Source organism: Lasioglossum baleicum, chromosome 9 (assembly GCF_051020765.1).
Source record: "Lasioglossum baleicum chromosome 9, iyLasBale1, whole genome shotgun sequence".
Classification (NCBI taxonomy): Eukaryota; Metazoa; Arthropoda; class Insecta; order Hymenoptera; family Halictidae; genus Lasioglossum; species Lasioglossum baleicum.
The window spans coordinates 15,326,311-15,353,075 of record NC_134937.1 but is presented as its reverse complement, the minus strand read 5'-3'; the positions used below and the strand labels follow the sequence as shown (position 1 = coordinate 15,353,075).

The window sequence follows — 26,765 nt, the reverse complement described above, 5'->3', positions numbered from 1 at the left end:
GATTGTAAATTGTAACAATAAAAATATTTTGAAAACGAGTTATGTTTCACTATTAAATATTACTTTTACGTTGCATTTACATGAACAATTCATAAATAAATTATGTAAAAGTGCGATTGATTAATTTGAAAACTGCTTTCTCATGAATCGTCTTCATGCGTATTGGCAACAGTGAATAACGTTCGCGGGGTTTCCACAACCGATCGCACGGACAGCGGCAGCCATTCCGGGATACGCTTAGAAGAGACAACGTTTGGCGTTCTTTGGGAAAAGAAAATTCCTTTTTTGTCGCGTTCTAATTTGTTTACAACGTCCATAATCAACATTCTCCTTATGAGATCCGCCGTTTTTGCATAGTAAGTTCGGTGAGTCAAATATTTTGGTGTGCTCTTCAAATATTTTCATCCAACAATTTATAAATGTCTTTCGAAAATGGCGTGTTGGGTAACACAGCGTGAAACTGTGTTCTTCCTCTAGTAGAAGTTCGCCGACCTCGATGTAATAGTGTTCATCTTGCATGAGATTTCCCAGTCCGTGCAGATTTTTGCAGTTTTGTTTAATAGTAATATCATTTCGGAAATTTTCTTTGTTTTTAATATATCTTTCGTGCTTCAAAAGTGCTCGTAGATAGACACAACTTTATTGTCTGTATATATCACAGCGTTCCATGAGTCATTAGCGTTCAGTGTATCGATTATCAACATTGTGAATAATACAGTAAATACTGGTATGATTGGTTACATTTCTCTGATAAAATCAAACAGTGTCGCTATTTTTCTTATTGATTAAACATTATAAATTATAATGTGAGAAATATTTATCGAATAATACGATTATCACAAAATTGACTAATCTTTAATTCAATTTCATTCCTATATTTATTCAAATATCGCATGCACGAAATATATTCAAAAAAATAGCATTATTGTAGGTGTTGAAGAAAAATATAAAACATAGTATATAAAGGAAGCAACACGTTTGCAACTATGATTCAATTAAACTTTAATCAAATTGTTACTCAATGTTTTTTTTATAGTTACAGTCTGCAATTGTTAATAAGAGGTTTTAGGTACAGTATGGAAAAAATGGTGTGTGTTGCAGGATCTTAGGCATCTCAGTGTGTGTTAGGTGAGAAGATCAGGTATCAACAATCATCAGTGGACTTTTATACAATGACATGGTGCAGTTGACTCCTTTTCTGCTTCTCCATTTTATTGTCCTTCGCTGATGGACTGTTTGCTGCTCGGTCGTCTTTATTGTCGTCAACTTCTTATCTTTCATCGTACGTTTTAACTGAGGGTGAAGAAGGAAGAAATTTCTCAAGTGTCTAAAGCCGAAGGTAATACCTCATAAGTAACGTAATAAAACTTAGCTCATAATTCTGGAGGGAAGTGTTGTGATTTCACTACAGGCCAATTTTAATTCTTCGTTATTTTGAGATGTTGTTCCAACGTGATCGTGACAAATTTTAGAACCATCTCATATTTATATTCTATGCAAAAAATTACATTTTCTTTTCATTATATGTTCACATTATCAGGGGATGGTAAGTAATCGATGAAATTGCGTCGACAGGAACAATAAAGAAACTGAAAACAATGTATAACATAGAAATGGAGAACATTCTTTATATTTTGCATGATTCTCTAATGTTCTTCGGTCTCCACAAAATATTGATTCTCAAGCGTACCCTGACAACGTAAACTTACCTTAATACATCTGACAAATAAATAATTTTCATGAGGTATGCATATGTCATGAAATTCTGTAGTAGTGAAGATTCAAATTCATATTTGAAGAGTAACAATTATTTTTGGAGCATAACATTCCGCGTGTAAATCTTTAGATCTATACATACAGATTAAAAGTTTAATGTTAATGTAGAAAATCATAATCATGGATTCTGCTTATGAATACATAAGGTTGTGTTCTAAATATACATTCAATACCTTCAAAACATATCATAATAAGATTGTTTGTGTTCAACCTTTATTTTCTGGTAAATAGTGTAACATGATCTTACACTTAGTCTCTTTAGAATACAGCAACTATGATTATTTGATTCATTTATTATGCTTAAAAACAAGGTAAGTTTATTCACAGTCAAAGAGGAACATGTACAATTAAATTATAAACATTTTGCAGAGTTCAAAACGAGCCTTCACAAAATTATATTTATTTAAAGAAATTGCTCGATTCTATTTAAAATATATTCATTAGAATACTAAAATGATTCAGTAACAATACTGGAACAGACAAGATCTATTAATTTATTTTTATTAAATAAATTGAATTACATAATCAATTTTATTCTATTATGAAGTATAAGTTGACAAACAGGAATTGTCATAAAATTGGAAGGCATGTGGATAGCTATTGCAGTTACAATTTCTAGTTTCTTTAAAATATTTTACCGTATACAAACCGAAAGAATTTAAAAAAAGATAAATTATGAACACTGAAGTGAGATAACTGCTGCTCGGTCTCACAACTTTTCTTTGAGGTCCTTGAGAGCTGGGAGTCACCGCCTTCTCATTCGAGTGCGTTTCTGTTGCATGTTCTACGTGGACACAGTGGTCATCGAATAACTCAACAAATTCTCTGAAAGCTCTATTCTTCCTGTTGCATACGATGCACTAACTCGCAGAGTGTAATTACTCTCTTTTCGGTTATCATGCAATATTAAAGGGTACAGACATCGAGCAATTGGTGCATTACAAATGCATAAATCTCTATAAACTTACCACTCCATTTCGACTATGTATTTTAAAATACTAAATAATTAATCTTAAAACTAGAACAACAAAATCTAAATACAATGTCGAATCTCTAAACGTCAAATATAAATGCATGTACATATAATATTTTGGAGAGTATACATCAGGCCTCCCGTCTTTAGTTACGTGCCAAAATTCGTAACCGTTTCGTTTCTCGCAAGATATATTGAAATTGTTGCTGAACGACGGGGAAAACGAATGGATTGAACATACATGTGGACAACTGCAATCTATCAATTACCTTCTGCCTACACGGTCTACACCTTGTCATGCACTTCCACTATTGCACTTGTCTATGCGGTCTTTGTTGAGGTATATCGGATCGATCGTGCAATATCAAGCGTTATCGCTATTGCTATATCTGGGAATGGATATGAATAACACGTTTCCATTTAATCATTTAATACTTCCTAGCCATGTATCTTTATCGACCAAGAAAAAGATTCAAACGGATTTTGCTATGATTGTTCACGTGTTCCACGTTACAATGAGCGGAGAAAATTAAGCTATAGCTAGACCGAGATCAATCGGTTGCTCAAGGTTGCTGAGAAAGGCTTCTCCCCACCACAACCGTCATTTATCAGCTACTTAAGGGACACCGCATAAAATTCGAAAGTAAACGTAGTATGTACCGTCGCCGATTACCATGATAGAAGAGTGACACAGGCGTTTTCCAGTCGGAACGGAAGTGGCAGCCCCATCAATCATTCAGTGCCGGAGGTTTCTGAACCACTTCCCAGTCATTCAAAACTTCTTTTGCTTTGTTATCTTCGAAATGATACAATTTCATTACAAAGTCATTGTACCTTACAGGAATCACTGTGGTTTCGTAACAGTTTTTAGTATTTTTATTTTTACTACGAAGGATCTTCTAATTGAAAAATATTCATTTTGATTTTAATGAAATATCTGCTAATGACTATTCCGTGACTTCTGCGTACTTTTAGTAAAACGATGCTTCTATTCCCACCTTCGAGAGCTATAACGATTGATACCGGTTAGTAGCGTTTAAGAAAAGAATTGATTACATTAACACGTTCACGGTCCGCGTCTGCTAACAGTGAGCACAGTAGTGCCCTGTTAACTGAATGCTAGCTCGCACAGCCAGTTGCATGGTCATTTTTACCATGCGATCAATTGCAGCAAATGCAGAGATCTAGAGGTCTATTGGTTTCAACGGTGGTTCGGGGAACGACTTCCACGCTTAGCGTTTAGATAATCGCCTGCCTCGGTTAATTGTCGCTAAAAGGCCCGAACTGTTAGCGAGGCAATGTTTGTATGTATAATGATCCTCGCCACAAGAAGCGTATTTCGGCTTGGCTTCAAAACAACGACGCGTTTTTTAGCTTCGGAAGCACTTTCAGATCAACCATACGGCCGCCCATTGACTCGCATTCGTGGGTCAGCGGAATGTGAACGTGTTAAGAAAGGTGAGTGCAAAAGAAGTTCGGAACCCCGGAGGACTCTCGAGCTTGCGCGTTACGAACGAAAGCGAAAATGCGAGAGAAAGAGAGCGTGTGTGCGTGCAAATGCAACGTGTCCTGGTCACCACGAATATGCTAACCGATGCAACGACAGGTTTGGATTGGCCGCATAAAAGCCTGCCGATCGGAACCGGGTGTCCTCTTCCCGTTCGAGTCTCTTTTGCGCTCGAGCTGAACGTGCAGCCGGCCTCGAACCGATACCGATTTTGGAACCGATACGTCGACTACCATTTCCAAAAAATCCCCTCCCTGCTCCGTTCTATATTGAAAGATGCGGAAAAGATCATTTACCGGGTCGGATGCTAGACCTCTCACGCCAAGGTCGACGCTTGGAAAACTCTAATGGGATTCGAAGCGAACGTGCGGACACCATAAAAGCCCTCCGCCGTTGGTGGCTGAACCCTTTGGAGGAAGCTAAACTTTCCCGAAGGAGGCTGGACAGCCAGCTGTTCAGAAGACGTTCTCTCGATCGTGTCACGACTGGTTGCTGAGGAAGAACTTGTTCTGCGACGCGAGTTTTCATCCCCCTCGACCTCGAACGATCGCCGCAACTCCTCGAAACGGGACGAATCCGCCATCCGATTCACCCGCGGCCGATCTAGGTCGTGACAGGCTTGAAATTCGGCTCTGATCCCGCCGTGAAGAACATGGTCTTTTCTTGATCGCCTTTTTGTTTCTCCCTTGCTATCCGTAACTCGACCAAAGATATTTACCGAGACCCTTTCAGTCTCGTAATCTTTATGAACGTTGTGAACGATTAGCGTTTCCGTTGTGATTTGCAACTCGTTAAGCGGCCCCTCCCCCTCCCTTTGTTTTTTCAACAATACCGGAAGCTGATTAACACTTTGTCGCAACCGGTACATTCTTCGCTTTTTCGAGATTGGAATGAGAAGGATCAAGTCTAAAAGGTGGCTGTTATTTTTAAATGTAGACGTACGTGTTATGTTTTCGATGGAAAAGTTTTCTTTTTTTTTTAATATGTAAGAGTAGTAGATACGCGGAGTTGGAAACTGACTCGCGTAAATAAAAATGAATCCTGATCGAACTTCTGCGAGGCAGTGTTTGGATAGTCTTTCCTGCGGTTGAAGAGAAAAGGCAGAGATCGACGATACTCTTCAGGCTTAATTTATTCTGTCTTTCGTCTACTGATGTAAATTGAAGACGGATAGAAATGACTTTGACGCATCCTAATCAGCGGTAAATGCTGACATGATTTGTTAATGCCATTGCAGATGCTGTGACGCAATTAAATATTAAAATACTCTGCAGAATAAATAATGAAACGGTTGAACCGTGGACGAGTAAATTCGTCTTTCTGACTTAACAGGTTGATAATGATAGCACCAAGTACATTGCAAATATTTTATTACTGTTTCAATTTCTCGCACACCAATATTAATCTACGAACACATTTTGTGCATATGTATACACTGGACGTTACGTACGAGTACCGATAAATTAACACTGAGGTCGTGGAGAATTCAAAGTGAACCTGTATAATAAAACTTTTATCGTAGCTTGCACATACGAGTTTCCAGTGATCGCGAAATTAAAATGAGTCAATTTGGCTTATCCAGTAGTGCTACCTCTAGTGAATCAAATTCTAGACATTCGTGAGAACGTGTTAAACTCGATTCCATCGTTAATCGATACAGTCGCGTTCTAAGGAATTTTTTCCCGTGAGAAAATTCTAATAAATGTGCGCGTTGTGATCCTTTCGGAATGTCGATTCTCCCAACTACACCCTGGACGCATCGCTTGGAACCTGAGGAAACGGAGTTATGGCAATCTCGTCGTCGTGGTTTTGTCAGAGACATCGGAATTTGCGTTTCGATCCAACGGTGTTCGCAATAATCTGTCTTTAGTCTCGAAATACTCTGACTCGACCATCAATGGACTGCTGATTATGATTAGGAGAGTTGCGTCTCTGTAGACTAATTTGCAGAATTTGAATTAGGTACTTAATCTTTATAATGAACTAAGAAAACTGTCTTTCTCGCACTGAAAAGATGACACTACACAACAGGCATCCTCGAAATCTTGACATCTTTGTGCTTCCATAAAATGTTTCTACCACTTTAACATTTAGACTAAATGTTTCTACCATTTACCATAACTATATCTACTACTAACCGTTTAGGTTTCACCGCAGTGGCCATTCGTTATGGAAACATTTTTTAAAGCTTACTAAAATCAGTTTTACATGTATGTCCAGTAGCATTCAAAACCAGCGAAAAAATTTCTTGTTAAAATCAAAATACACCCCTTAAACTGAATATTCGCGTGGCGCGGAAAAATTAATAATATAAAACTGTAAACTTGATTTTTTTTAAATTACACTTTCCGATAAAGTGTCAATAATAACGTCGTAACACTCTAACGTAATAATCGACAACTATTATGAAATTTTAATAGAACTGTAGCATATACACTACCGCTCACTGAAGTTTGGCCGACTGCCGACGTCCATGAACGCATTTAGGAATTTCCTCTCGTAAAATGTTTATTGTAATGTTTCTTCGAAAAACTTTATATTACTATGTAATAATATAAACTTTCTTGAAGCGAGCGAAACGTTTTAAATTATTATATTTTGAAATTTTCTCTCTTGGCCGAACTTCCGTGAACGGTAGTGTATGTTTGAAATGATCGCACCGATCGTATGACCTGCAAATTCTTTTTTTAATTGCTTCAACTCCTTCGTTATAAACTGACTCGTACACATAAAAATAAAAAAAGAACTTTTGGCAGCTTATCATTTGGGCTCTTCCAAAGTAATACAAGTGTTTAACACATTCGCAGCCGATGACGCAATATTACGCGTCCGAATACACTGTAGTTATAGATACGGTTGACGCGTTGCCATATCTTTTTCTGCTAATCAATATCTCGCACACCTACAAGTCCAATATTAATCCAATCCTGTTTAACTTGTTACCAGAAAATTTTGTTTTCAATCAGTTATAAGGAGTCCTCTAACGCAGCGAGCTGCGGTCAGATTATTATTAATAAATTATAGATGTTACGAAAAAATATAATTTATTGGTAACAAAAAGTTTATTGATTACAAAAGTTGAAAAGTTACATTCTTTATGAGTTTTGCAAATTAATTTGACTTCATTAAGCTATACATGGATCCATTAAATGTTCAAACATTCTCATGTCATTATCGAAGTAGCTTATTCGTTATTTGCATAAAACAATGCAAACGTTATATTGCATTGTAATTGCTGAATTGCGCATTACAGTTCTTCAAAGCTAAAGAGGGTCGGTTAGAGATTTATTGAAATGTTGAGTCGTCGCGAAATAGGCGTGTCTCCTATAACAACGGAGGTTATTGTTATCGCAGATCGGGATCCTGATCCCCGTTGGATTGATTTACATTTAAAAAGGCGGGTTAACAATGGCAGTTTATTGATGACAATCGTTGCAACGTGGGAGGACGATGATCTGTGCTTAGCGAGAGCTGCAAGGATCGAGGCGACAAATTGCTACTCTCGCCTTGCGAAGATCAACGGCTCGATCATAGTGATCTGAAACAAGGGACTTCCGGATAATGAGTGGTTTCGCCTCTGTAGAAGAATTCATTTCGACGTCCACACGCGATTCATTTTGTTACTCTCCCCTTTAAAATTAATGACCTGCAGATCTTTAGATGTAACAAATTCATTAATTATTGATAGGAAAATTTACAATCAATTTTTTTCGAAAACCTTGATTTACTTTGAATCTATCGTTTTGACAACAACGGTAAATGTTTTTTCGTTGTCGACCTTGGAAACTTTTCCATGTAAAACTGGAAATAGCATAAATATCTGCATGCTTGATTAATTTATTCCCCGAGTATTGACGCAATCGCGTTTAGTAGTGAATTTGAATTTTCCCACATAATCGCGTTCTATTCCTGGCGTATCGCATGAATAATTTGCCCTGAAATATGGTCGTTCGACCGCCCAGAAATTTTCTCCTCCGTTGATTTAGATAATCTACGTTCGACAATGTTAAACGTGGTCACTCGAATTTTGTTTAGATTGACGATTAATTAGTACTTTATATTTTCCCGACGGATCTGTTGTTTGCCTCTTTCTTATACGAAGTCTACGGATCGATGATCGTTTTCGAATCTGGCCGAAGCAACGTCAATAGAGGGCGCGCCATTCGATCCGCTGGAATAGTTTGCAAAATCCACGAAGTTTTATAGCACTTTTAATAGACGGATGAGAGCTATTGCATCAGTGTCGGCGCGTTTGTTTTATTACGCGATAAAGTTCACGGATTTATTGCCGGCTAGATGCTTGAAAACCCGGCGGAATGTGGTAAAATAATAAATGGTTCCATACTTCGCCTTACCCTCCGACAGTCTGATTTTTTAATCGTTCGCGCCCAACGATCTATTAATTTTCAAAGGTTCACAACGGACCGGAAGAACGAGTCTTCTTTGATGTTTTGTGCAGCGGATGTTTCAATAAACTTGGCGATGACTGGATCTAATTAGCGCATCGATCTCTTAAATATAATTTATCTGGTACCTATAATTTCAATCGAAGTCGAGTAAAGTCTCCGAAGATCTGAATCAAAATTAAGTGGAACAATAAGTAACATCTGTAAAAGTCTGATGAACATACTTAATGAATCTAAAAGTTTCTATTATTTTCAACTCGGTAAAATTATATTAAAAAATTGCCTACGTAGCTCCTGTATCTTGCAATTAAGTCTAATGATAATTAACCCCTTCCAATGTAGTATTGAGTCAGACTCATATTGAAGATTTCGGGCAAAGTCTGCTAAACTTGTATGTTGTTCATTTCCTTTAAACCGAAGTGAAATTTTATTTAATTGTTGCTGAGTACATCCGATAAATATAAACTTGTTGCATCTTCTAAAAAATGATGAACGAAGAAGAAGTTCGAAGCAGTAATCAATGAAATCGCTATCATCTAAAATAAAACTAACAATTTTAAATCCGTGCTGATGCTTTCTCAGCACGCGCGCGCGCGAATGAGTAATTTAAAAACAATTTGTTTGACTGCGTAGAAAATTCTTAAAGACAAAATGCATAAAACACAAAACAATTGACTGAATCTGATAGTAAGCGAAATGAAATTTCGCGACATTGATTTTGTATTATGGCCCATCAAGGAATCATTGTGATGCGGTCTAGTAATTACACAGGAGCAATGATGAATAAAATTCTGTAGATTTATGTGACTCGACGGCGGCCGCTTGCTCCCAGAAATCGAATTTCCCCTTATCCGTTGGACGTATCGGCTAATTAATGTCACCGTCGCCTCTTCTTCATCACTATTCACGATTTAACCGATTCCAAGGATAGCCTAATGGGACTTCGTTACGTCAGGCCGAGTGACAACCAGATACGAGACAAAGTGACTGGAACAATCGCGCGATCGAGGTCGCTGTTGCCACGATTTACGCCGACAAGCATCGTTGTCGGAACGATTCTCGGTTTCCGGAACGTATCACTTGGAACTGGGACGGTGAGCACGACTCCGAGGCGTAAGACCTAAAAATATGCGGAATAGTAAAAATGTACGCGCGAACTCCGAAGTACCTACCCGCGGAACAATGGGGCGATACTAAATACGGCGTGAGAACACGTTTGGCCCCGTTGCTGCTTTCTCTCGAAGATAATTACCCAACGCCTAAACGGCTTAAAAATAGAAACGGTAGAAATATCTCCTACGAAGCCTAAAATGTTGGTGAAAAAACGAATTTAATAAAGACCTCGTCCTACCATCACGTTCTACGTCTTACTTAAATAGAAATACGCTAACGGAAGAGTAGGAGTATGAGTAAGAGTAGGATAGAATTAGAAGTATCGATAACAAAGCGCCATGCCTCATTAAAATACAGCTGGAGCAAGGTGATTTTCTTCGGACAGACGTTCTTAACAACTCAACTCGGAAAGTCGAACGTTTCTTACGTTTCATTTTATCGAGAGCTTGCTATAATCAAAGAAAATTGATTATTTTTCTTTATTCCAGTTTCTCACATCGTAAAAATCTGTATCTACATGAAGATCCGTAGTCTACCAATCTCAAAAATGTACAGTTATAATCGGAAATAAATGGAATGAAAACTGTAAATGTGTTTCTTCCTTTCCGTGAACCCTCTCCGAGAAATTCTCTCAAGAGTAGAGCTTCGAGGAGGTCTCTTGAGAGTCTGGAGACCTCGAAACACTTTCCGCAGCGGCTCGATCTTCGGAGACTGTTCGATCTCCGGTGTTAATACGAATCGTTCGGCTCGGTTGCAGATCCGTCCGGCTAACACAGTCGAGAATGAGCGTCATAATCAGACTACAGAACTTGGCATGGTCCGCCAACGCGCTGGACATTCGCCAATTTTTCAGAGGACTGAGCATACCGGAAGGAGGTGTCCACATCGTGGGAGGCGAGCTGGGTGACGCGTTCATAGCGTTCAGGTAATCAAACGTATTCTACTAATAGACGAGGAAGAACCGTGTACTATCACGCCCTCTTTCCCGTTGGCATTGCTTCCCCGAAACACGCCGCAGCGATTTTTTGCCCAGCATTCGATCGTTAAACGCGCTTCGGAGATGTTCCGACACGCTCACCCGCGCGGTTCGTTGCCCTGCACTGCGATGCAACAAGTGGTTGCCTCTGCGATTTCATATTTGCACCGCAGAGCTAGAGATCCGCCAACAAATCGCGGTAGCTCGCGCAAATTTACGTCAGTTTAGACGAATTGAAGAAATTCGATGCACGAGCAAATCAACTCCCCAACAAATTGATAAACACGCAAACTTGCAATGTGTTAGGCCGTTCAAAAAATTCTGCGGATTGCACAGAAGCAGCTCTGGCCGATGTTGCGTTCATATTCTGTGACTGCTATGTTTGTTTATTACAAACTTGATATTCTAGAATAAATAAGCATTTGCCAAATTTCACTGGAAGTGGCTTTATAACTGTAACCCAAATGCAATCTGGAAAGGGAAATGTCCGACATTTCATTTTGCTGGCTTCCAATTCTATTAAAACCGCGGCAACTGATTGAGGAAGTTTATGAGTAACCAATCGAAACGATTGAGCAAGATGCACAATTTTTTTAACAAAGAAATCCGTAGAATTTTCTGAACGATCTAATAGATTCACACATCAATCACTCCTTTAACATCGTAGATAGCAACAGGATTTCTTCAATTCCTCATTCAAAAATTAGTAGTATCATTTTAAAATAATTCCCTTATAAGACACCTGATTACTTTCGATGCTACTCTACGACCAAAAAATACGCTACTTCGAGCCGAAGAACCTACATAACAGCAAGCTTTAAAGGAGAACTAAGAAGTTGAATTACTGTCGCGCATTTTACATCGTGCCTCGAGTTCAACGTTGTTCCGCATACGAAGCGTTCAGCGGTAGTTAGCTTCCTGGAAGCCATGATTTTCCCATAATCTTAGGCGCGCCGAGTAATTTGTAGTCGTAAGAGTAGTCACGGAAGTATCGTTGATGCTTTAACACCCTGTACAAGAATAACTCGAGTGAGAATCGCCTCTTTTCTGTTCCTCCACGGAATAACTAAACCATTCTAAACAAAAAAGATTCCCAAAGAAATTGTAATCTCTATCAAATACTAACGTATGATTCTCTCTTTTCTACAACTCTTTGTACTCCGCACGTTTTTCGACATGATGTTAGAAATTTCGTTGCCAAATTTTGTATATTCGTAGTTCTATTAAGCTTCAAGTAAGTTTTAAGTAAACTCTTTTCGTGTTCACTGTTTATGAATGTCAGCCAATCAGTTCGTAAAATAGAATTGACTCAATTTTCGTATTTTGTTAACGCGTGTCAGCGACTGTGAGATTCGCGTATGCAAATTACGAAGCGTGTCATTAATGTCGCCGCAACGGCGCCAGCGGAGTACAAAGGGTTAATATTCTGGTCCCCTTGCGGGAATTTTTACAAAAAGAGAGAAAAGACTAGATTGAAACATTGGTGGCCTAATGCGACCCTGCCCGTAACATGAAAACCATTTCCCCGGTCTAAAACCGACGGCACTTGCAGTACCGACGAGGATGCCCGGCAGGCGATGATGCACGACGGCGGCAAGATCAAGGAGATGAAGATCAAGCTGCTGTTGAGCTCGCGCACGGAGATGCAAAAAGTCATCGAGGCAGCGAGGCAGCAGACCCTGAGCCTGCAGTCGTTCATGCAGACAGCGCCGGTTGCAGTGGCGCCAGTGGTTGCCAAGCCTGGATCCCCAGGGGACAGAAGAGAGAAGGAGAAGGACAATGACAGCGAGTCGAGCAAGGATCGCAAAGACAGACGGGATAGATCGCGATCTAGGGATAGATCGCGGTCTCGCGACAGGGACAGGGATCGGGATCGGCGGGACAGAGACAGAGGTCGGGATCGCAGGCGTCGTGATAGAAGCAGATCAAGGGACAGGGAACGGGACAGGAGAGACAGGCGTCGTCGCCGGGACAGATCTAGGTCCCGCGATCGCACGCGATCCAGGGACAGGGACACGAAGCGCAGCTCCACGGGAGAACGTCGGAAGGAGTCCAACGACGACGACAACAATGACGTCGTTTGCGTGGGTCAATTTCACAAGGACAAACCAGTGCCTGGCGCGAAGAAGTCACTGGAGAACGGTATCTGGGAGGTTCCGCCGCAGACGCAGATGCAGGCCGCAGCTCTGTTAGCTCCCGGGATCTTGGGTGCTGGGGTTGCAGCCCTTGCACCGGACAACGAATCGAGAGCCATGAGTTTCAGCAGTTCGGTGATCGGGCAGCAATCGATGCTCCAACAGAACCAGTTTCCCATAAACGGGATCAACGGCGTTAGCGGTCTGATGCAATCTCACGTACAGACCCTTAGTCACACTGTCAGCATGAACTCGCTAGCACAGAACATCGGCACTCCCAGTCTGCCTAGTTTGACCACCGGAGTGGCTACGTTGAACCGATCCAAGGAATCGTGGAGCCAGGGTGAGCAAAGTAGACTGGACCAGGCCAGGTTCCCTGCTAGGACCCAACAGTTTGGCACAGAATTGTACAGCGCGAACGGGTCCATGAACTACAGGCCCGGGATCAGACCGAACAATCCTTTCTTGAGCAAGGTACAGGAACTGGAAGGACGTCGGAATCCTCATGCCTTTCAGGCGAACAATGCTCAATACGGTTTTGATAACGAAAGACAAAGTGGTCGAGGCACGACCAACAGCTCCTCGAGATTCTCCAGCGATAATAAGAGCAGTACCAACAGCGGCCATTGCGTGGAGGTTCGCAACATGCCCTTGAGCGCTACCTACAACGACGTCCGTCATGCTTTTCAGGGTATCTACATCAGGAAAGACGGTCTGAAGCTGATCAACGATAACCACGGAAACCGCGTTGGTATCGCTTACGTTAAGTTCAGCAAGGCAGAGGGCAAGGAGCTAGCCTTGAGCACGCCCAGATATGTTCGTGGCTCTGAAGTCGAGGTTCTCCATCTCGACGAGAGCCTCTTTGATAAGGCAGTCGATTCTTACTCGCCAGAGAAGGATAGAGAAGACGGCGTCGACGATGTCAGATCCTCTGCCTGCATAGTGTTGACCGACCTACCCTCCTTCACAAAGGAGATGGACATCGCGAAGTTGTTCCACGACTGGAAGATCAACGACCTCTTCATCACAAACACCAAAGACACCGGTAACGTACAGGCGTACGTGCAGTTCGCCAGAATAGAGGACGCGAAGGCGTCGGTGAACACGCCCTTGAAGATCGGTAGCAAACCGGTGACCGCGACCGCCATCACGGAGGAGAAGTTCGCACAAGCGAAGCGCGACCATGAGCAGAATAGCATGAGCCAGACCACGGGCTCCGACTGTGTGATCATGCGTGGACTTCCATTCCAGACCATCGACCGTGACATCCTCGACTTCTTCTCCGACATCGGGATCGTGCCCCATCGAATACACATGCTGCTCAACCAAAGCGGAAAACCGGCCGGCGAGTGTTTCTGCGAGTTCGACACCACTGACGAAGCGCTCAGGGCCACCGCGAAGAACGGTCTGCCATTTGGCAAGAACGTGCCGACCATAGAGCTGGTGCCTCGAGCGAAGATGCTGGAGACCCTCGGCATGGTCGACCCGCAGATTATGGAGACTCAGCAGCAGCACTTCCCGCCTCTTCAAGAACAGCGGCCGCGTTTCGCCGGGCCTATAAACCACCTGCCCCGTTTCGGCAACACCGGCTTCGGCCCTAGGTGTCCCCCAGGCCTGATGGGCATACCGAGACACTTGCTGGGCAGACACCCCGGCTCCATGGACTACGTCGAGGGCTTCGGCAAACCCGGCTGTGTTCTCTCTTTGGAGAACGTCCCCTTCAAGGCTGACATCAATGAAATCATCGAGTTCTTCGGCGACTTCGACGTGAAGAGGGAGAACGTGATCAGACGTTACAACGAGAGGGGCATGCCCACAGGAGACGCTAGGGTAGCCTTCGCCTCTCCTAGTGAAGCTCAAAGAGCCCTGAGGGATCTGAAACACTGCAAGATGAGGGACCGCACCATATTCATGAAACTCGCGTGAACGGCTGAGACGATCGAGCCGATTGTGTGATCTTCAGAGGAATGTTGAGCTAGTTGTGATCCGCAAATTGTTGCGGTTGACGCGCAACTGGAAGAATTTTAGACTGTTCATATACAGTAATATACACCGATTATTTTGTACGGGAACAATTTAGAGACATTGGTAGTTCGTCGAGCCAGAAGCCGAGAGACGTTTCGAGAACGAATACGATTTATTGTTGGTGATGCAGTGTGTTTGCTTGACGAGACACTTGACTCTATCATGTTCGTTTTTCTTTTAGTTTGTCTTCTTTTCTTTTTGTACATAGGGATGCTTTGGAAGTCAATTCTAATTTCCCGAACGCTCTTCCGTTGTCATGGTTGGATCAACTGGATTCGAATCGACTGTAGAGCAATTTTATGGTGAGTTTATATGCCACACCACAGACAGATGCCTGTTTCAAAGATTGACCGGAGGTATAGTTTTGTGTTTCGTTTCGGGTTTGAACTCGAGGGTTCCTCGACCCCTCTTGTTCTGTTTTCATAGTTTACCGCGTAGTTCGACGAACGTTCATGGAATTTTTGTATCGTGTTGAAACTCGGGGTAAGGATTTATCCGATCGATCATGGAACAAGTTGCATGCTTCTTCGCGTGTTGTGGGTTGCATAGAAAATGCTAGCCGTGTCACGTTCTTTTCAACCGCGGACTTCGGTTTCGGCACGCGACGTTCGTTCATCCAACTCCTTCGTATACTCTAACGAGATCGCAATAAAAAGTACAATAAAACGCTTGTTCAGTATCATTTCGAGCGGTTTCCGTCGACTCGATCGCAGATGAAACCTTCGATGTCCGTGCTCGTTTCGGAATTTTCGCGAGAACATTCGCGCCGATAAGATGGCCGCGCGATTCGTAACCATATCATGAAAGTGTTCAGCGGCCGCTATAGAACGATAAGCGAACGCATGCGAAACCATCACGATTGTACATAGAACAATGCAAAGAGCACTGATGAACAATTTCATCTGCACTCGAATCGAGATCGGTTTTCTCGGACGGAGGATCGATGATGGTAAATCAAATATGGCAGTAGCGATGGACGCAATACGGTCGTCATGTTTTGTATCAGCAATTATGTATGTATATTACATATACTGCATCACATCGATTTGTATATAAATGATATATATATATAAAAAGACAAGTAAATATAGGCGATTAACTAATACCATACACTCCACGTTAAGTGTAAAATAATATTTATACGGTGAGTGTATGAAAGGAACGTAGGTGTACTTACTTGTTCATTTTACCGTAAGTTTCTGTTTAGCATAAGCACTTGAAGACTACAATAAATTTATATTTACATCAACCTTTCCGTTCCAGTATTTTATTTGCGCGCATAGCTTCGTCCTTTCTCTTTAAAGCATCGTCTTTTTGTCTGACCATTCTTATTAAATACCTATGATCCATGAAAATCCAGATCACCAGAAATCTTGTGGGATTTCAGACAGGTGATCCTTCAAATTCAAGGAGACTGATACATGCAATAATAGATTCGTTCGACCTCTATATACGAATACTAAAATTCTAGGACACGACGAAGATAAATCGAGACTCCTGGAATCCTATAGATCACTTGAGACTCCTGAGATGTCAATGGAGGCCATGTAAAAGCTAAGATTTACAGTTAATACTGAAGTTCCTCGCAAAGAAATTGATGAATACAAGAATTAACTAGAAGCTTGCTCCAATAATCGTTTTAGTTAGCCGATGGAAAATATACTACACTGGCCTTCGTTTGGTAGCATTGTCATAAATCCGGTCTTTATGACCAATCTACGTCTAGTGTCTTGCACACAACATCCTGGACTCGTATGCTACTATTCTGGTCTTCGGTGTTGACCAAAATTGGTCCTCATCTTATAGTATCCGAGTTTTGAGGTCTCTCAATTGTTTGGAGGAATACTCGAGGTTTCGACATTCTTGAACTCTGGCTTAGGTAAGACCTCTGGGTATTGTTAGTAAAAAGCTACATCTATCCGGTCCCACGGGTTTGACCTTGTCTGTATTTGGTCTCGCATAGTCTACATACGGTCTCATGGGTCCGACTTCGTGTACATTGGGTCTTGCGTCGTCTATATTCGGTTCCCTAAGTCTGACCTCACCTATATTGAATCCCACGAGCGGTTGTCTATTATATCTCGCAAGTCTGCAATCACTTGTATCATGTTTTACGACTCCAGAGTCATTTGTATCATGTTCCGAAGCTCTGGAGTCGCCTGTAACGCGTCCCACGGGCACGAAGTCGCCGACATTGTCTCCCACGACTGCTACGTCATCTTTATCGTGTCCTGTATGCTCATGATTTATTGTACGACACATTGTATACTAATTATTTCGTCTTCTCTTCATGCCTCCTCAGTCGCTGCAATGAAAAGGACTTTGTAACAATGATGACAGTGGTATGATAAGATCTTCCTAATTTTTACGATTGTCTCATAAACGTACTTGAGATATTTGCTTTGCTGTACTGGTCTGTGTATTGCACTTTGAAAGTTACAATGTCTTCCTCTTAGAACGTGGTCTTTTAAATACATTAGAGTCTTTCTGGATATGTTTTATTAGTAGAACAAATACAAACAGAAAATTATTGGTCAATTTGTAGAATGAGGAAGCATCTTGAAAGGATTACCAGGTAAGACGAGGTGAAACTGGTCGAATCCAAATGCGACATAATACCGTAGCCGTCAGAAAGCGGTCAAATTGAAGTCAAAATTATGCAAATGATTCGCGGCATTCCTTGAACTGGTTATTAGTGTCCCGCAACCTGTCAGGCGAGTTCTGTCGATTGCTACGCCGGGTAGATTGATCGTGGTTTTATTACCTGTCCGCATTTACATACAATAAATCTTCCATGGAATTTAATCGAACCGCGACAAGCGCGGTGGGAACAGAGTCTGGAATAAATTTGGTTACCCGTAATCCAAATTACTATTTTCCTGTGCTGGCTTTCTGGCCCATAGAGCAGAACCGTCCGGCTTGAATTACAAATTAGAGGCTTCCTTGTGAACGCTTTTAAATTTCATTCCGCGAACGTTTTATTTCCAATAAATCTTTATTTCCTCTGCACCATACGTGTCAAATGTTTCAATTGAAATCAATCTCCCGACTTAATCATTCACAATCAAATCTAGGACGGAATTTGTAGATGAAAACTTATGCTCAAAGTAGCGAACCAATTTCGAAATAACTATGATCCATCGTTTGAACTCGTTTCACCGACAGCAAGGAGAATGCACGAAATTCGAAACCAGACGGACAGCGGTCGTGCCGCTATCTGTATTTGAACATCTGTCATTAAAGAGCAAGTATGCGATCCGCAGCTCAAAAGACAAAGTTGGATCAGGACCAGTCCATCGATCAGTCGTTTCCTGGAAGTGATGAATGCGGCAAAATAGCAGCATTTAGGCACTCGGTGCCAAGAATCTGTCTTGGCGCAGCCGGCGCCATTAACCACCCCCTTCGGATATTTGATAAATACTTAAAATCATCTATTTTCATTTCCCTTGTATAGAACGTGGAATCGCAAGCCTCGAAACGGAGCAATTGATTTTTAAAGAATCGTGCTGAATAATTAAATGACGATTTTAATACTCTGAGCCAAAATAGACCTAGACTCCGTCGCCCAAGGGTTGATATTGATACTAGAAAATGTTAAAAAAATCAGCGACTCGCTTGCTTCCAAGTTTAAAAATTCCCTAAACCAAGAATTAATAAGCATTGCATAAGAATTCGCTTGAAAAATCGATGGTTAATTTCTCATTTTTTACTCGGTCTCGTCAATAATAATTTCATTATAATATAATTTCAACATTTCAGGCGGTTAGTAGTTCACTAAAAAACGAACAAAATGCACTTTCTTATAGAGGACAGCCTGGCGTAAGATGACGGCGAAGATCGAAGATATCAATCAAGCAAAGGAGCTTAAAGCCGGCGGACCCCTGTCTTCGTTACGTGGCCATTCTTTTCGTTATGCATTCTTGTTGTCCAACTCGTTAACTGCCGCGTTCTTCGTGGCCACAAATCGGCCGTGTCCAGCGGCTACAGGCCGCGAAATCTCTCGCGCGAACGAGTTTCAGCGAGCCTAGGCGCGGACAACGGCTACAGAAATAGCCAGTGACTCAATATTTAGGCAGCACTGATTTGCCACAGCACATTTAGCACGGGCATCCTCGCGTGGGATCGGACCCACTCGTCGCGATCGAAAATCGGCAATCCGACGATGGATAGCTTCAACTTGGAGAACTCGAGGACAAGAGAACACTCGACCACCCAAGAGGTTCAGCAACAGAAACGAACTCATTCATTCTGGTTACCCCTTGCTGTACGAATTTCTTTGTGGCTTCAATGATTACGTTCAAAGACATTTCACAGAAGAGAAAACAAAAATATTCATTGTACATAGTGATGGGATCTGAATCACTTCGAATCGCATTGATTCAATATCTACGACAAAAAATTCGAATCACTCGCAACATAATTCGAAGCTTAGGTCTCTTGAAATTCTTGGATGTCTTGAGAGTCCTCGTTGTCTTGAAAATCTTGAAAACCTTATAACTTTGGAAGGTTTGTAAGAATTGAAACTCTTGAAATGTTACATCTATCACGAAACAATGATCACTTCATGTCAGCATTGGGATGAATAACAATATGAGCGTACCAATATTATAAAAAGTATAAAATTTATTAAGATTATATCAAGACTTTCAAGAGTTTCAAGAATTTCTGATTTCGAATAAATATCGAATTGATTCGAAACTCTGTGGTGATTGACTTGTTCGAAAACTTGCAAGACAGAGTATTGTATGCCCATCACTAATTGTATGTCTGCATTTACTTTAATGCTTCAATATTGGTCACAAAGGAATTAAACTTTATTTCGTCTTAAAGTGAAGACGCAGCATTCATATTTAGTAGATTTTGTTTAAAATCTTCATCATGAGTCTGAGTCATTATTATGTGACAAGGGGCTCATGCTGTCACTTGTGTGAAAGTTTACATTCTCCACTTCGTGTATTTTCAGATCACTTTTGTGGGCTTATTTTAAGACATTTCGTCAGAACACAAAGCCTTCTTTAAATTTGCACGTTCTATTAAAAATGAAAATTAGGAACATTCTCAAGTCTAGTGAATATGGTCACACGAAAGGGTACACAAGAGTGAATACTTGCACGGTTGTTAATTAACATAACAGTTACGTGGCAGTGAAGATGAATATAGTGGACATTAGATATAATTATTACCGATACTGTAAGCACGGAATTCATGTGAAAGTAAATGTCTTTTCTGATAAGGTGGTTGAAAGAACGACTTCAACTTTACAGTTTGGTCATTCTTGTACGCATATCATAAACAAATCGTTTAGCAGCGGTCGTAAAGTCGCGCGGAACGCGATTAAAATTGCTTTCTTACCGAGGAAACGTGGACCATAAACTATCATTAACGGATCAATAAATGCCTCGATAAACGACAAAGCCTCGTGGTAGAGGCTGCCGCATTCTTCCTTGCAGAAACTCGTAAATCTGAACGATTCGGCGTATACTAACATTTAGTTAGTGCCGTTTCACGCTAGCGACTTTTGTGCTGCGAGAAAACTTATACGTTCGTTTTTACTGTGCCGGTGTACTTAGAAAGTCTTTTATATTTTAAACTACAAAGCTCACTTTTGTAAATTAACACGTTTTCTCAGTGTCATTTTCTTTCTTTCATTTTCTAAGACAGGAAAAGGCTTTTTGTATAGAGTAATTTAATTAGTAGCATACTTTGCTCTTTCGTTTTATAAATAATGGAAAGAGAATCTTGACTTTTCTTAATATACAACACATATTCTTTCTCTATCATACATGCATTTGTTTTTTTTTTGGTAGCTTCCGAGACATGAAAAAGTTTTCATTGAAAAATGATTTATTTTAGAGCGACATTTCATAGACAATGAGTCAAGAATTTTTTGTGTCTTTGTATTAATTCAATCGTTTGTACATGTCTCTCTTGTGTATACTGCATTTGCTACATTTACGATAATTACAATTATTTTTAATTTAATGGGATAAAATATAATGTATCGATGATGAAATTGTAGAATTGTAATAATTGGTTTCTCGTACGAATTTTGCACAATAAAGTGATCACTGGTGTGAAACCTATCATCGTGTCTTCTGCGTAGTTCCATCAGCTTCCGCGGCAAACCCATGCAATACGAGCGCCGCGCCGCGCCGACAGAATAATGATAGACGTCGAATGATCGTTACGTAAATGACACTTAGCGTGTCCTTTGTAGGACGAGCCTCTGGAACGGTCACGGTAAATTGTCCTGATCCACACCCGACACGAGGATCGATGTTGTCGCGATTAATAATTGGCTTGTTTCTATACATAATGCCCGCCTCGTAACCGACAGACGCTCGACGCTGATGATTTCATGTAAAACAAACAACGTAAAAAATTTATTAGTAATAATGAATGATTTCTTTAGTAGAAGAAAGTCTCTTTTACTATCAAAATAGTATACGACAAGAATTACTTGAAAAAAGATTCTCAGGGAGGCAGGTCTGGCTTAAACTTGATTTTTGTTAATCATCTTAATGGCCTACCATCCCATTCTTGGACGGTTATTATTAATCTGTGAATTTTTGCAGAATTGTGATAAAGTGGAGTCAAATAAAAATGTCTCTAATAATTTTCACAGGTTAAAGTGCATCCTGTCAGAAAATAAAATCGTCATGATTGTAACTTGTAATAGGAATTAAGAGCATTTTGATGCATTAAAAAATGACTATCTGAAATTCTGAAGTGTAAAGACATTAGAAGAAATGAAGAATATTGTTACAACTCTTTGCAATTTATTAAAATCACTAGAAGCAGCTATACATTTGAATATAACTTCTGTTTCCTACACAATTAATGTATAGATCATTTTTATAATAAGATCAATGATTACCCAACCATCCGGATCCAACATTCAATTCATTTTGAAATAACAAAGCGCCTCAAGTCTTCAGAGCATCAGCGTACAACAGGTGCACGAACGGCGGCAATAGAAACGGCAATCGACGATTAATTTCTCACGAAGCTAACAGGATCGGAGAAGAAGTCCTTGGCCCAATGGCAGGGTTCAGATGCCTAAATAGAACAAAGAGGCCGACCAAATGATTTGCCGCGGCTCGAGTGGCAGAGGATATCGGGATCAATTAAATCGCAAGCGATCCTTTGCTCGTGTCCGATCACTCTTGATCGACGATCAACGCGAGTAGCTGTTCTATTCCCGCCACGGTTTCCATCATGATTGCATCGTCCGCAGAGGAAGCCATTAACCTTGTTCGATTTACCTTCGCCGCAGGAAGCCTAAATTTAGCATTTCCGAAACGCGTTCCCATTGTCCGGCCCTCGTGTTTACATTTCGACCAACCGACGTTCGTTGTTGTCGGCGGATTGACGCACCGCCGTCATTGAAAATCGCAGACACCCGCATCATCGGCCGTGGTTCGTTGAGGCGCCGTCATCTTTCGTTTACAAAAACATAACCGAGACTCTTTGTTGTACAGACACGTACAGATTAACCGCGAACGTTGCAACGACTCGTCACTAGTTTTCTTCGGAACAGTTCTTCTCGTTTTCCCTGCGCAGTTAACATCCCGTTGTCGAGTTTTATGCATTCGCTACGGCCATCTTGCGAAATCCTGACCGCAAGTTATCGCTCATAGTCTCCGTATGATTTTCTTCACGTTTCTCCGTTGTCATCGAAACGTAATTGCCATTGCGCAATGTTGTTTGTCGTGCGTCGACGTTTTCAGAATTTTAATGCAAAATTTTACAACAATTTAACACGATTATTACCGAGACAGAGAGATGATCTCCATTTTAAATTGTGCTAGAAGAAATTGCACTTTGTTAGATTCATTTAACCAATTTAGATCTGAAAGTTATTCGGTTAGAGTTTATGGAATTTTCATTATAATTAAGGACTGCGTTTGTAGTCGCTCTTTGACCAATTCCGGCACAACTATTCCTATAGTATTGTTTGTAGTTTCTAATTGACGTCATGCACACGTCAGTTTTTTTACTAGACCTCGTACATATAATATGTAGTATGGTTGGTTGGCTTTTTCATTCAATTTCCATAATAAATTCAAGTATAAGAATAACTAATGCCTGCTCATGTAATTTTTTTCCATTTTATTTAACACTAGACCTACCGCTGCCGGTCAAATGAGCGGTTTTATATTTTTCGTCTTACAATTATTGAAATTACGAAGTTGCTGACATGGAAATCGATTCGATAAATTTCTTTGTCCAAGCACACATTATAATTAAAGTTGTACAAAATCTAAATAGATAGAACCTTGTCGTTTTTGTAAGCTAGAACGTTTGAATCGCTTTTAGTACTCGGTAGGTTTAGTGTGTTAATCATTTGAAATACATTGAAATTTTGCAAATTTGAAATAGATTAAAGGAATAACCGCAGGGATATCAACACGTATGTATGTATGTACATTTAATTTTAGCGTGACTGTCCAGGAAGTAAAAGCAGCTTTGTCTGTCTCGAAAAAAGTCGTTCTCGAGAGTCGTCGAGACAGCTTCGGGACTCTGAGCAAATCAAAACTGGGCTCTGAAATGTAAACAGAATCCCTCTATTATTCCATTGTTCCGATTCAGACGTCGAAGCCAACGTCGGGTTTCAATGGGAATGACTAAACGTTGCGGGAGGAAAACCGGCTTGTCTAGCGTTGCCAGTAATCCCATTCCTTCCTCGCGAGCGTAAAACAAGGCTTATGGTATTCTTCGAGAATTAATGGGATGCTCCGTGCTCGCGACGTCTGGATCTCTTGGGGTTCTATTAATAGCGACGGTTTCATGGATTAAATCGTGATCAGAGATACATGAGCGGCAGAAGTGAATCGCGTGTACACACAGACGTTCTCGTACGCGAAAACCATACCTACATTCGTTGACCCCGGCTCGAATTAGATCCGCGATTGGATTCTCGTTTCCTGGAAATTCCATATCGATGCACAATGAATTCAAACCTTCTTTGTACACTTAATTATAGTCCAATAATTTTATATAAACGGACGGCGTCATTACACAGTAAGTATTTATGCATTTGTGTTAAACAATCGATGAAATGAAATACGTAAAGTAAAATGAATAATTTCGATTGTTTTTCAGATTATTTACAGTCCAATATTAAATTGCACTGGTGTTGTGTGAGGTATTAAATTGTTTCTCCTGGAAATTCCATATCGATATGTACAATGCATTGGAATTTGATTACTTAATTCTACTCCAATAATTAATATTTTGCTTATTTTCTCTTTCGAGAACATTGTAGTATCGGGTTCGCTTGTATAGCGTATTAAAGTCGTTCATAAAGAAAAGAATCTCCAATTCCAGTCTTTGAAAAGTGCACCAAGGAAATGTTATTCTGCATAAAGTCTCGTCTTAATATACTTACGATGCCAGGTCACCGCGATGGGGTCAACGGTTCCAACGAATCCTTTTCGCGGTGAATCTAGAGATAAAATCTGTGGTTAAAAATAGAAAAAAATTATAGAGGAAGAAATCATATGTCATAATACCTATGACCTTATTTTTTGTGTGGATGCACCGAACAAATCGATCCCTTTTATGATCCTACGTTTAAATTTACTAACCCAACATCATCGAAATGGTTAGGTTATGAAGGAAAATAAATTTCCAAAAATAAAAAATTTATTTTGGAATATAATGTACATTTTAATTGTTTCCTCGGGTCTCGATTATCCATCGGGCTGTTTGTCTTTTTTCTTTCTATCATTTTTTTCTATTTTCACTTAGAAAAGAGCAGTAACTTGTCCCAGTTCCCAGAATCACCCTGTATACATCTAATAAAACTGTACACCGTGTCGTCGCGTGCGTGTGAAGAACGGAAGGGTGAGTGTGGGTTAAGCCGCCGTTTCTCACGGAGGGTGTATACATATATACAGTGTCCAAAGTGTTGAAAGAACTGAATGAAGTCTAAAACTGTGAACATTCACGGTACAGTCGCAAAAACCGAAGAGAACGCATCGGTCACGAACGATCTTCATGATTCACCCGCGGATAGGAGTCATCGCGCGCGACAAAAATGTTACTTTACATTTGAAAACATCGCGTGGCTCCGTCAACGTGCTACTCTCTCCCTCAAGATGATTAATTTTGTACACACGTGATCCAACGGCGACCTTCATCCCACATTCGAGGCCTCTTTTTTCCGTTCGCGACGTATATGGCGCGCATATGGGGCGCGCGTCTTGCACTCGTCCACAGAGTCTCATCCTCTTTGATCAGACTCAATGTCAGAGTAAACAAGAGCAAAAGTCCAGTCTGCCGACTAAACGATTCGAATTGCCCAGACGAACTGCAGGAGAAGCGAAAAATTCCGCAGAAGAAGAAACGTTTTTTTATTTTTATTCCGCAACGAGGATCCACGACACGCGCGAATGTAACTTATATCTTTTGCACTTCGGTCTCATCTTTTGTTTTCTATTACCAATACTTTGTTCTGTTGTACGCTGCGTGGACAATTATTTTTCTTATCGTTAATACGTTTTCCCTCTGGCGTCCCCCTCCCATCCGCTCTCTCTGCAGATTCTTCCTTCCTCCGCTTCCTACCAACTTCCTTTTGCTCATTTCATTTCCGGATTTAAATCTTCCTATCTCTCTCCGTTTTTCCATCTTCGCGTTTAGTTGCCACGGGATTCCTCTTGACATCAATGCTTCATGCTATCTGCGGTAATACTTCCGTTCCATTCCATTTTAATCAATTTCTATTTTATACACCCTCAAAAATGGTGTGTACTGTTTCCTCAGTCTTTCTAACAATTCTGTAAATTACTGTATTTCAAAGTATACAGGCTTAAGATTCAAACGCGTTTAACACTAAACTTACCGATCATCAAAAGTGACTGATGTGTATGGTATTATAAAAATAACAAGATTAATCTTATTAATTTAAATTTATTTATATTTTGTACGATTTTTACTGTACATATAATACATACTGGAGTCGAAACATATATTCAATAAATTCCAATGAAAACACCTTTACAATTTCTACAATATAATTGTCAAATCAAAAATCTAAACGCCGGACTCTCCTTGCCATCGCGCGTCGTGGCCGCGCTTAGATTGGTCCGTGTTTTTTTTTCTGTATATTAGTAGTTTTTTTTAACCTTCGCAAGGTAATGTGGAGTCTCGGAGACCCCAGCTTCACATTTTTGAAAAGAATAAAAATTCTTTTCTTTTTTCTTTTTATATGAATAAAATTAAATCTGTTTGTGTTTACGTTTTATCCTGTGTTATTCTATATCCCGAATTTATTAAAAACTAAGCTATTTATGAAATTCATTTGTCGAGGTCTAAGAGACCCCACCGTAGTATTTATGTGTTATTAGACCTTACCTCTTGCGAGGGTTAACACTAATCGAACCGCGACCGGTCAAATGACCGTTTTCAAATTGTTTATTTTTTAATTATTGAAATTATATAAAGATGTCTGTGTATGTGTGTGCTTCCACTAGAAATTATTCAATAACTTTGTTTATTCAAGCACGTATTATTATAAAAATGTGGAAAAATCTAAATAAATTCAGTCTTGTAATTTTTATAAAACAATTATATATATCCGAATCCGATACGTCTTTTCGAGATCTTTTATTCACTGATTCGGATAATCGAGATTCTACTGTATGTATTATTCACATTTAGTTTTCGGTATGTTTAGTGTGAAGTATACCAATCTCCAGTTTTTGCCTTAACGTGCTTCGGATATTCATATTTCTGTCTAGATGTATGCGATAAGAAATTTACATAGTTTGTGCATTTTCTGCATTTACAGCACATTCCACTGCGTCTACGATGTTTTACACGTTCTTTGACAGACAATTCTAAAGCAAAA

General features: G+C 40.3%; 1 protein-coding gene across 2 annotated transcripts; it reads left to right on the top strand.

Annotated features, from left to right (window-relative positions):
* Positions 1 to 107: 107 nt before the first annotated feature.
* On the top strand, positions 108 to 16,160 carry LOC143211752 (uncharacterized). Of its 2 annotated transcripts, none has more exons than XM_076429694.1 (4): positions 108 to 356; positions 1,102 to 1,339; positions 10,533 to 10,700; positions 12,304 to 16,160. In XM_076429694.1, exons 3-4 carry the CDS (start codon positions 10,558 to 10,560, stop codon positions 14,810 to 14,812), a joined length of 2,652 nt encoding a protein of 883 aa, XP_076285809.1. In that variant the 5' UTR covers positions 108 to 356; positions 1,102 to 1,339; positions 10,533 to 10,557; the 3' UTR covers positions 14,813 to 16,160. The 2 variants fall into 2 exon arrangements, with proteins under 2 accessions (XP_076285809.1, XP_076285808.1); XM_076429693.1 differs by having other exon boundaries at positions 113 to 365.
* Positions 16,161 to 26,765: the final 10,605 nt, after the last annotated feature.